The 12,565-nt window shown below is 40.8% G+C and overlaps 1 protein-coding gene across 1 annotated transcript; it reads right to left on the bottom strand.

The window, feature by feature from the left end:
* Positions 1 to 3,612: 3,612 nt before the first annotated feature.
* Positions 3,613 to 11,664, bottom strand: LOC143114536 (MAP kinase-activated protein kinase 2-like). Its single transcript, XM_076276202.1, has 10 exons — positions 11,028 to 11,664; positions 8,369 to 8,508; positions 7,715 to 7,779; positions 6,271 to 6,350; positions 6,050 to 6,176; positions 5,847 to 5,922; positions 5,572 to 5,696; positions 5,198 to 5,283; positions 4,589 to 4,666; positions 3,613 to 4,209 (listed from the first exon to the last, which is right to left on the bottom strand). The coding sequence occupies exons 1-10, from the start codon at positions 11,184 to 11,186 to the stop codon at positions 4,084 to 4,086; spliced, it is 1,062 nt and encodes a 353-aa protein (XP_076132317.1). The 5' UTR covers positions 11,187 to 11,664; the 3' UTR covers positions 3,613 to 4,083.
* Between the last annotated feature and the right edge of the window lie 901 nt (positions 11,665 to 12,565).

Raw genomic sequence — 12,565 nt, 5'->3', positions numbered from 1 at the left:
ATTGCGTCCCGTTCCATTTAGTGATTTATAAACAAGCATTAGTGCTTTAAAGTCCATTTTGTGACTTATTGGAAGCCATGCAGTGACTTAAGTATTTTAATTTTAGTCCCTAGACTAGCTGTTGCATTTTGTATCACCTGAACTGTATGATGGTCTTAAGGAAGGCGTGTGAAGTCCATTGCAGTAATCAACCCTGCTATTTGTTTGGGAGACAGGCTGCCCAGACTTTTCAGTTTTTGGGGCCTGGGCGGTCTACGGAGACAGTTTTTTTTTTTTTTTTACAGTGTCATGGAATGGGCAGCTAGTGGATTGTGAGATCAAAAGGGTTTTTTATGGATCGTGAGATTGCTGAATGTGCAAATGTAATGGGCTTGAAATTGCGTATAATCGCAGACTGCACCTTTAAATCTTCCCTCTTTTTGTCTCTTCTCCTACCACTACCACTCTCTCCACCCCACACCCCCGAAAATGCTCTCATTTCCTCAGTGTTGTAATGTAACGGAGTACAAATACTTTACTGTACTTAAGTAGAAATTTCACGTATCTGTAGGGGAGACCGGGGACAGTTGCAACACTTTTTGCATTTGGCTCTGTTCCTCAGAGACGGTTTGGATTAGACAAACCAATTTTTTATACAATACACTTACATATGTCTGTTAATAGTCTAAACCATTTAAAGATAATTACAGAATCTACATTTTTCACAATTTGCATTTGAATGTAAGGAGTCAGATGTTGCAACTGACCCCGGGCCCGGGGACAGTTGCAACATTGTTTGGGGATGGTTGCAACATGTTAAAAATACAATATATTAAAATATATATCAGTGCAGCAAAATGATTATTTTTGTATGTAAATACAAGTTATGTAAGTTATAATAATATTACAGTGTTATTTATTCACCAGCTTTGATTAGATGACAATTATAGATTTGTCTAGATGAGTAGGCCTTATGTGCAGATGTCAAATATTGAAATTGATATAAAATACAGTAGGACTTTAGTGACATAGGAAGAATGGAACAATTTGGGAGGCAATTCACTTTTATTTAGACTATTGTCATGTAAAACATGTTTTTAAAAATATATATATATTTTATATTATCATATTTATGCATTGTACGGGACTGTACGGGGACAGTTGCAACAGTTGTTGCAACTGTCCCCTTTCCTGTCAGCCATGATGCTTTCCTGTCAGCCTCATGTGCTAGCTAAACAAGGGGACCTTGACACATGCTAACCATAGTAGCTTAAAGTTAACATATCACTCATTTAAATTATATAAGTTTGAGCTGAATCACAAAAACAGTGACAGCAGTTTAACAGAAACAAAGCTCAAGAAAATAAATACTTCATACCTAAAAAACAGTTTTTTTTACAATAAATCCTGGAGCAGTTCAGGAATCTCCTTGCTTTTCACTGCTAGGGGGGGCATCCAACTGAGCATATGCAGTGTGAGTGTCATCACTCTACCTTGTTTCTGATTGGAGAAAATTGACATGTTGCAACCATCCTCTGTTGCAACTGTCCCCGGTATCCCCTACTTTACTTCGCTATTTAAATTTATGTCAACTTTCACTTTTACTCCACTACATTTCCTAGATAAAATGTATACTTTTACTCCGTTATATTTCCACTAAGCATCTTCGTTACTCGTTACTAAAACATAAAATTAGAAGAAATGTGTGCGACAGCAATAAGGAAGGTTTGGCGAATCACTGCTCCTAGATTGCATTACGCACGCTCCGGGCTCTATTTCAGCGCTGTTTGTTGCTAAAGGAGGAGGACGCACAACTGAAACCGCCATGAGCACGAGCAACTACTGGAGGACCTCCTGTAATCATACACGACCACCCCGACGATAGTGGTGAACTCGGCGAACAGGGTAGTGGTGAAGATAACGTCATACACCCGTGGCCGTATTTGCAATAAATGTTTTCTGTACATTGGCAGTTTCTGTGAAGCTGAACACTCCGCTACCTGCCTGTGAAAGGCTATTTAGCATCGCAGGACTTGTCTTCGGTCCAAGAAGAGTAAGACTTAATCAGGCCCTGGGTGGGTAATCGGGAGAATTCACGGTGGGCCGCTTCACTTTTGGGCCGGTCGAGGAAAAACATATTGACATTGGTCACGTCTATCTTTTCTTAAAGTAGGACACTTTCCGCATTCTGTGCATGACACCAATGCAACGACTCTGCATGGGTTGTAGCCTACGTGAGGGAGTTCTCCCCTCCCAAAAATAATCGGTTGGGTCCATAGCCCGTTTTTTCCAAATAGTTTTCTCAGATACGGATAGCCGAGCCGGCCCTACAGTAGACACAAGCGTCAGGAAGGATGGATGGTAGAAAGAGGCCAGGTGAGACTGAGCAGCAGATCAACCAGTCGACCACTGAAAATAATGAGCCCGTAATTAGTGATGAGGAGGCCATGACTACAGGGACAAGTAGAGAGGATAAATTAAAGTTATTTAATGTAAGAAAGCGCAATTACCCTACACGATAAACCTATATGCCTTGTTTGCTCAGAAGAGGGTGTAGTAGGCTAAAAGAGTAGGCTAAATCAATAATCAACAACAATATAGCCTACCCATGCAAAAAACATGTAGCCTAAACATTAGTTCAATATGCCTCTTTGTGGAAGCATGGGATAGGTTACATTTCAAAGGCTTTCTTTCTTTCTTTCTTTCTTTCTGTTTTTGTTAACTTGTGGAATAGTGGAATATTTTTTTTTTTAACTTCTCAGTTGAAGTGAATTATTACATAACCTTTACACATTTGTTGAACCATGGTACTAATAAAAACTACAGGATAGTAAGAGCTGAAATGTTGCTTCATTTATCCAATTTCCACCACTATGGAAAATGTGGGCCGGTCTTGGGCCTGAAACTCCCGGGCACTGAATTCTGGCAACTTTGAAAACCAGCTTCTTTTGAAGATGAACAGACACCTTTTTCAGTTTCAACTAATGACTGGCATATTAGTAGCTGCTGGACATAGGTGGCATGTGTGTGTGAGAGTGAGAGTGAGATGGTGAGTAAGCCCTAGAAATGCTCATACCACATGACCAAAATGTTCAGGTCATTTTTATTTAAAGAAATAAGTTATTTATTTTTCATTTTAACCCGAAGTTCATACAAAAGTGACATTTCTGTTTCTGTTTTTTTCTTTGATGTCAGCTCTAAAAATATGCTGTTTGTTCTTTGAACTTAAGAGAATTGTGCCTGAAAAGTCCTAGAAAAGAATGCGATTTTGATTTGATGAGTGAGATTAAGAAGATATGGGAACCCTGAATATGCTTTATGCTTTACTATAAGAAAGCCAAAATAAAGTTCACAATAAAAGTTAAAAATAAAACCGCTTGCTTTTAACTTTTACTTCAAATACTTAAGTACATTAAATATCAGAAAATTACTTTTGATACTTAAGTACAGTATATATCAGATACTTTAAGACTTTTACTTAAGTAATATTTTAAAAGGCAACTTTCACTTCTACCAAAGTCTTTTTTTAGTACGATACTTGTACTTTTACTCAAGTATTGCTTTCTAGTACTTTATACAACACTGCATTTCCTGAAGATAACTTTTGAACAAAGACTCATCATGACAACCATGCATGATTAGACCTGCAGTTTTTATTAATACAGGGTGGTGAGTTGTGTTCAGAGTTTTGTGTAGAGAGAGACAGTTCTCCAAAAAGACATGAGAGTACAAAGAAGAATGGGATCAGAAAAGCGTTTAGTAATTCAGACCAGTGCCTTTGTGCACATGTTACGAGTGCTCTGCGTGTGGCCACTACACTGCTCCCATATGGAGCAAATTATTTACGTATTTTCTAAAAGAGAAGTTGCAGTAATGATGATACATCACTGCAACAGGATTATAAAATCTCAGTGAAAACAGCTGAAGATAATAAAGTCGGTGTGTGTAAACTGTTTGCAGGGTAAAAAAACGCAATCTTCCATACCTAAAATATGAACTTTATTGCTGGATGTGAAGTAGTCGTGTTTAAAATCATACTAAAGAGGTGTGTGTATGTCTGTGTGTGTGTGTGTAGGTGTGTGTGTTTCGTAGCCTTGGTGGCTCTTAAGATGCAATGCCAGCCTTCTTCCTCCTTTTCATCAGAAGTGGATTCTGCGAGTCTTGAACATTTTTTATTCTGATCTGGTCATAGTCCACTCTTATTTCTGACAGGCCGCTGGTCATTTCCTTCTGGAGATGGGGAAAAAAACACAAAAACACTCTGAGACTCCATCCAGACCACTGGGACACATGGGCTGCACATCACTACTATAGAGTGTGTTCCTTTTATTACTAACACCATGTCCTAACCGGACGCGATGCGAGCGAACATTAGCGAAAAAATCTGTTTAATTACATTGTTTTCAATTGGAGTGTCCTGCAACGCTACGTTTTGAGATAACCTTTTGTCGGACGCCCGGTTTCTATTTTCTTTCTGTCGCTCGCTTTGCTCTGCTATTTTGAATGAGAAATATGACGCAATAGAAGGGCATATTTAACGGGTTCAGTGTAGACAGATAACGACAGTCGCTCGCTCAGATCCTGTTAGGACATGGTGTAAGGCATTTACCTTCACTTCTTCCCAAGCTTCTAGTTCTTCATTCAGGACTCGACTTGTGTGGAGAGGAGTCTGGGGAACTTCCATTGACTGGGAACAGAGGATACAAATACAGTACATTAGTCATAAGTGCGCCTGTGTTTCTGTAAGAAATATGAAATATTTTGTATTGCGTTGTAACCTTTTCCACAAATGGTCATTAAAAACTCATAAATGACCAGTGTGCTCACACTTAGCCACAAATGTATTATGTGGGCATAGTTGCAACGTTAGCAAGGCAATACCAGGTTTGTCAGTGAAATTTTAAACACAGTGTAATCATTTATCCAAACAGGAATGTTTAAGACCACAAAGAATGCCCAAATGTGTTTCATTTGATAACTGATGGAAGTGGTATTGTTGTGAAGTCAGTATTGTTGTGAAATAAATACACATACTAATTCATCTGTCCAAAAGAGTCCCATCTCAGTTACATATTCACCAGACTCACCAAATATGTGTTTACACTATCTTAATATCGAATCTGATTGGCAAGTCGAATGTCGGTTGTTCACTGAGGTTGTATGTATACGTGACTGAGTGGTCCAATGTTTCATATTGTAAGTGTGAGTGATGTCTCACTTGTATCCAGGGGTGGTTCATGAACTCTGTGATATTCATCCTCTCTGTGGGTTCTGTCTTCAGCAACAGCCTGATCAGCTGCTTTGCTGCAAAGAATGGGAGACATGATCTCAATCTTACCTGTGCAGTTTTATACACTTAGAAATGTATGGCTTTATAGTTGTTTGGCAATAAACGGATTGTTCTTGCTATTAACACAAACACTTGACCTGCCCAGTGTCAGATATATGTGATGCCTTTTTTCTTTGCTTGAGTTACAAATCCCCATGCACTGGCTGTTTTCGGATCCGGCTTAGTTTGCTCTAAATAGACAATGAATCCATAATTTTATACCAGTGTGCTGTGATGATTTTTACTACAAACTGGTTTAATACCTTCCTCTGACACATCCGACCACTCGTCGGTAGGGAACCCATACTGGCCGTTCCGAATTCTCGTCTTCATGCCGGGTGACATGGCCTGGCCGTGGAGGGAGTAAAACGGAGGATAGCCACACAGACTGGGGGGAGGGACCGAAGGAAGGGTGGGTTCCAAAAAAGAACAAAAACAAAACGAAACAAAACAAAAATCAGGGACGTGAGAATGTGAAGAATGCAACTGTAATTACATGCTGCAACTCAGAACCAGTGCTTATTGGCGTGCTACTTACAGTATGTACATGATGACCCCAAGGGACCACATATCACAGGACTTGTCATATTTCTCTGGACCAAGGACCTCAGGGGCTGGAAGAGACCAAATCATGCACATAAATAAACAACAAGCCTGCTCTAAAATGAGCAACTAGTTAGATTTAACACCAAAACACCTCCAAAACACTGCTGTTTCTGCTTAGACACCTATTTTGCTTACCAACATAGTAAGGCGTGTAGCAGGGCGTGGCCAGTGAGTTGTGTGACACGGTTTCTTTGGCAAACCCAAAGTCTGTCAGTTTCAGCACAGCGTCTGATCGTTTTGATGTGTACAGGAGGTTCTCGGGCTAAGAAAAAAGTCAGAGGTTAGAGCAAAGGTTAATGTTAAGTGCTACTAAGTTACAGACCCTCTCTTTTGGAGGTTTGCTGGTATTACCTTACCTTGACATCCCTATGTGCAATGTTGATGGCGTGTAAGGCCTGGATGGCTTCTCCAATATGCTTCATGATGTTTGAAGCCTCTGTCAACACACACACACACACACACACAATTTTATATACATTGATTTTCCATCTGTTAGCCTGGTTTCACCATTTACTTTTGGGCAATTCTCCCATTCCCGCTTCTGTCACACCCACAGCGCGCAAGTTCGAAATCAAGGCGGCCTAATGAAAGAGGCGTCATTTATTTAAAATAAAACCAGACTGATCCACCACCTCGTTAATTTAGGTTGATATGAAAACGTGGAACATGGACTCTCTTATTGACCTTCTGAATGCCATTTAAGAATGTGCACAAACCAGTCTTTGATTTCCAAAACTTAAGCATGGTGAACTGAATAGCGAATGGCCTGCAGTAAAATGGTGTTTCATCACATAGCCTAACAAAGAATTGACAAAATGTTACTTTTGCTTTGAGGTTTGTTTATAAAGAATTAATATGTGCTTGATGTGTGTACATTCATAATTTTAAAACTCACTGTTGAGAAAGAAAGTTTCAATGGCAGCTGCTTCTCATAATATCGATGTATTTATGCTAACAAAGCTGTAGACTGACACCTGCAGTTTCGAATACAGTAAAGAGACTGGCATTACAATACCAGCCTCAATTACAAACGAATCAAGAGACAGGAAACTATAAACTATGCTGCTCGACAATAGTGCAGACGCCTGTGAAAATTTATGGATGACTTCAGTCAAGTTGGAATAAAATGGACAGATTCGAAGTAGGCTATGGGATTATGACTTCACGTCAAGTTAAAACTGAAGATGTAATATCCAAAGTGGGTGATTATAACAGTGTTTTCACTATTTAACAATGTAGCCTCATGGATAAGGTAATATGGGAAATATGCTTTTAAGCGCTTAGTTACGCGCTTTCTTTGACTTACGCACCCTTAAGCACATGGGAGAATTCGCCCCTTTGTGAATAGAGGGTGGAAACACTGGATTTTTGATCATAGCATATCAAGAGTAGACTTTGTATTAACTTTGAAATCACTGGACTAATCTAACCAATTACATAGATCACGGATTACTAACGTTACTTACTACTTCACGACTAACCATTGCAAACTGATACTGAATTGGCACTAAGGAAACTTTGCATTTACCTTTATAGAATAAATGTACACATTCTTCCAACTGCTTATTAAGTTATTTTAGGGGTTATTACCATGTTATTGCTTCATCTAACTACCACGGCCAGAAGCACTCAGAAAAACTGCAACGTCAACCTCTCTGGTCACTGCTGAGTTGGTAGAACAGTGTTATAACAGAGCGGGTTGATAAACTAAAGAAATAAAGTATCTTTGGTTGTAGACTGTAAAAGAGTGATATATATACACTTTACCTCTTTCTTATAAAGTAATTATTTCTACTTTACCTCTCTCTGTGAAGCACTGGTCTCCTCTCTTCTGGATGCGACTGAACAGCTCTCCCCCTTCCATGCTGTGATGAATTTTAGAGCGACAAACACAAAAGGTATTCAAACACCAAGTAACTCAAGTGCAGCCTGGTGATATTTGCCAAGAAGGATTTCTGCATACTGTTTTCAGAGGTGAAGGAGGCGATAGGTGCTCTGCTTACTATGAGTCTAATGACTCATACATGTGTATTATAATAGGAGTCTGATGACTCATAAATGTATATTATAACAGGAGTCTAATGACTCATAAATGCATATATAGCCGATGAGTCCATTTCAAGTAAAGTACAGAATAGAAGGGTGTTACACATGCATCCTAAACAGCTGGACCTGCCAGTGGAAATGAATGGTCTATGCTGTATACAGACAAATGGTGAATACTGCCAGAAGCCTTTGACTGAATGGAAACTTTCCTCTGCCTTTCAGCATTCACTGGCAAATGGTTCTGATCCAAAAGCAACCCATTAATTTGTGGTGTGCATAATGATACTGACGCAGGAAATGTTATCACCACCACATGTACTACGTTATTGTAGGCTGCGTGAGGCAAGAAACACACCATTTCACCACATGTGCTACGTCATTCTAGGCTGCGTGAGGCAAGAAACTCACCATTCCATAACTATGAGGAGATACTTCTTGCCCTGGTAGAGGTTCTCGTAGACGTCCGCGATGCCCACGATGTGAGGGCAGGTAGAGGCTCGACAGTGCAGCTCGACCTCTCGCCGAGCCTTGGGGCAATCCAGCAGCATCTACGAGACACCGAAAAACAGAGTGAATAAGTAAGCATGATATGCAAGGACAGGTAGTCATTGTACATTTTCATGGACGAGATGGATAAAGTGGACAATGTGTACACGTACGCTGGTGTCTAATCAAACCTTTCCATTACTGCGCAGTGCTATTGTACAGGAAGAGAGGAGAAGAGAGAGGAAGGATGCGGGGGAGGGCAAGAGGACGCTCCCTTTATTCATTGACATCTTCGTATGGATCTAAGATCTAATAGAAAGCTATTAGCTGCTCCACATAAATCAGCCTGAAGTCATTTAGCCCTGACAAACACAAGCTTAGCATACTTCCTGTTTGAAGGCTGCCTGAACCAGGCTAATGCCAAACATGGCAGCTCCATATCCAAAGCATATGGATAATGTATGGATGAACTAACGGGCTTGTCTGTGTTAATATATTCAGAGAGGCTTCCAGGAGTTAGGAAGTATGTGAGTTTGTATGCATGGCGTTAGCAGGAATGTGGGTAGCGTGCATGCCTGCATTTAAAAGCTAAAGGTTTGACTATACTATAATCACAGCATGTCTAGACCATATAGCACTCACTTTTCACATGTTAATGAACTCAGACCAAAAGGTTTTAGGAGGCATTAACGCCTCACCCCCTGCAAACGCACACATATGCATACAATCAGAGTGTACACAAGCACTGGTTATATAAAGGAACATGGAGCAATGATAGTTGAGTTCCCTGGAATAGAGTCCCTTGCAGATAGATAACAACCCTGAACAACGGGTGGCTTGAAATGCCTGTTAAACAAGTGTGTCCTGGCTCGTTAGATTTTACAGTTGGGAGAAAAGCTGACCCACAAGAGAAGAGTAACCACAAAGACCCACTGAAAACCAGAGCCAATCTACTCAAACTGTGTGTTGAAAAAACTGTTTTAAAAAAAGGTGTGTTTTGAGGACAACATATGCTTTACATTATTCAATTTCAAACAGACTCCAACTGATTGTGAAAACACTGACTCTTTGGAATTGGCAACACGCCATTTAGCCCTTTCTTAAAGCATTAAGGAACCAGGAACATGGACAGTGGAACAGAGGGGAGAAACAAAAAAATAAAGCAATGTCCAAACAATTTTGGTAGAACAATTTCTTGGATTTAGTCCTAGTACGGGCTCACTTTGATGTCCATCCCAAGCACAGTGTGTCCTGACCCCTTGACCAGTGTTCAGAGCTGCTAAGTATCTCTTCATCTCCTGCACAGCCCAGTATAATCCCCCAGCACGCTCTACTCTGCTTGGCTCTCTCACAGCGGACTACATTTAGCAACAAACACACCCGTCCGTCCTCCGCTAAGAGGGTTAGCAGAGCCAAGCCCTGGAAGCAGGGACAGCACGAGACGTCTGGCACTGGCTGAGGCCAAGGTACACCTCGACATTCCCCCCACCCTCCCAAAACGGCACACAACAGAGGTCGCTGTATGAGAACATGCCGTCGCTGTCACTACTAAACAAACAAACAAACAAACAAACAAACACACACAAGTCAATACAAGTCCTGAGCATGAAGATCAGATCACCCATAGTATGTTAGCTTGTCTGCAATGGCATCTGTGCTGCATAATGCTCACTGGTGAATGAATAGCACAGGTTACATAGCCATCTCTCTGGTATGTGTGTATATGACCCTTGAGGGACTATGTGGTCACCTGCTGTTCTATGGTGCAGATCCATTTTCAATTATCTCCTTACCATAGAACAGTGTTCTAGTGTAGGCTATAGCTCTTTCTTAAGGTGCCCTTTGAACTTGTGTGTTGTTGACATACTGTCGTGTGTGTGTGTGTGTGCGCACATTGGGTGCTTGAAAGCTTTTTGGGGATGGGAAACCTACAATAACATGGGTATATTTTATATCCTTGTCTTTAATACTGTGAAGATGGGTTTCTTCAACTAGATGAAAGGGGGGGGGGGGGGGGTACATCAAAGCAACATCTTTGGCCTTCCATGAGTGAACCATTTCATTGCAATATCTAATTCTGCAGGTCTGTCTGTGACCCAATGACCCCGCTGTAAAAGTTGAGTGCACTACTTTTATAGGCCTACACAAGGCAAGACCATCAAGAATAAGCAGGAAGCTCAGACGTGTTCCAACCGTTACACTCAAAAGAAAATGAGGAAGACTGCAAAGACCTGAGACCACTGACGCCCATCCGCATTATGGTGGTTGGTGTTTAACTCACAGAATGACTGGCGCTGCCCCAAGGTCTGCATGCATTTTACAGGAAATCTGAAGCATATTGTTGCCTGTTCCCCCGCACAGACATTTATTGGGGCATTCATAGCATATTTTGTGGACAAACACAGCAAATCATTGTTCCCGTAAGATCCCCAGTATAGGGAGCTCTTTCATTAGTTAGAGCTGTGGGCAAAGACCTGGATACACTTCAGACCACTCTCTCTACACGCCTTTAAACAGGCGGGGCCCATTACCAAACTTATATATCCAGTCATGCTTACGAAATAATGCAAATTATGATTACCTTTAATGCGTACTTTTGACTGTTGCTCTTCCGAAATACTTCCAGGACCCTGCCATTTATGCCCATGCCAAGTACTTGACTCGTAACTTTGTATTCTTCCGTTATAACGCTCTTCTTCAACCCCGGGATCGCTTTTACCTGATTTTGTGCGTTGGACATGACTAAATATCATTTATTTCTACCTTCCTATTTTGATTGATTTCCAACGGAAAAAGTAGCCTGAGACTTATGCTCACACACTGTCGTAGCAGCGGATGTATTTAGGATTTCCCTGGCTATCCAATTAGTTAAGGGTGAACCAACGGATCTAAATGCAGCATGTCACCTCGTCTTCTTAGACGGATGTGGGTAAAGGCCACATTCACAGATGATAAACTTTTAAAAGCGTCCTAATTTCTCGCTCAAAATTGTCATTGCTGTTCCGGATGTTTATCGGCCAAAACGAAAGCGTCCGATGAACAAAAATGTTCTTATCGTGGAAAACAGTTTTTGGTACCACTCAGTGGTATCCATCCAATATTCCTGCACTGCATTTTTCGTCTCCCTGAACTGAGGAAGGTTTACCAACAATCGATCTAAGCCCTGGTCAAGATACCGATGACAGCCAGTCAGAGATGTTGTTTCCTGCCTATGACCTCACACTTCATGTCGGGTAGTGACAGTGGTGCGGTCCTTAAAGGCATAGTTCTGCAACTCTACGGCGTCTCAGTGCAAAGTGACACGACTTTTTACAGTGTAGATGTGTTTAAAATCACATCATTCAAGCCAAAATGTGCATCTTTCACACCTAGATGGATGCATTATTTTGTGGAATTAGGACTGAAGCACGAATTGACTCATGAGAGGGCAGTAGAAGTGAAATTGCCATAGGTTATAAAAGCCTTCCAGACCCTTTCATCAATCTCTTTGTAAAAACAGTGGCTGGGGATAGAATAACAGGTGATTGTAATTTAGGTTTAAAGCCTACACGACAAACAATTTTCGCATAATGGTCCTGATACAGAACATGTTCACCTGAGCAACAGTGATCAGCTGTAGGCCTAAGAATATCAGGAAATTCCATATGAGTTCAAAGAGCTCAATTGCTCAATGTTTGTCCAAAAAGTCCCCATGTGACTGACCTTTGACACCATGATATTACCTGATATTTTCGTCAATTTCCAATATGAGTAACCATCTAGTGTTAAAAATGTACCCAATGCGTCTAAGAGCGACGAAAAGGGTTGTACTCCTATCTGTGACAACAACGTTACATAGTGCAATTGCAACACCACACGTTCCAGGATGGCATTTGCCATGTCAGACTCCATTCTCCTATGGAAAGTCAATGTGGTGTCAAAATGATTTGGAAGCTGAACTCAGTTTCACTTTGTTTATCATTTATTATTGGGGTGATATATTGGGACAACAAGTTGAATGCACACACAGTGGTTTTCAAAGTGGGGGCCGCAAGGTGGTGCCAGGGGGGCCTCTGCAAGTTGGAAGGAAAAATAAAAGCAATAAATAAATACATTTGAAAAAAAATAAAATATACCTAT

Source organism: Alosa pseudoharengus, unplaced genomic scaffold (genome assembly GCF_046254945.1).
Source record: "Alosa pseudoharengus isolate Yale_2024_CS ecotype anadromous, Long Island Sound unplaced genomic scaffold, YU_APseudo_1.1 YU_APseudo_1.1_scf_9, whole genome shotgun sequence".
NCBI classification, from domain to species: domain Eukaryota; kingdom Metazoa; phylum Chordata; class Actinopteri; order Clupeiformes; family Clupeidae; genus Alosa; species Alosa pseudoharengus.
Note: the sequence above shows the minus strand (reverse complement) of the source record. Positions and strands in the feature narration are given on the sequence as shown.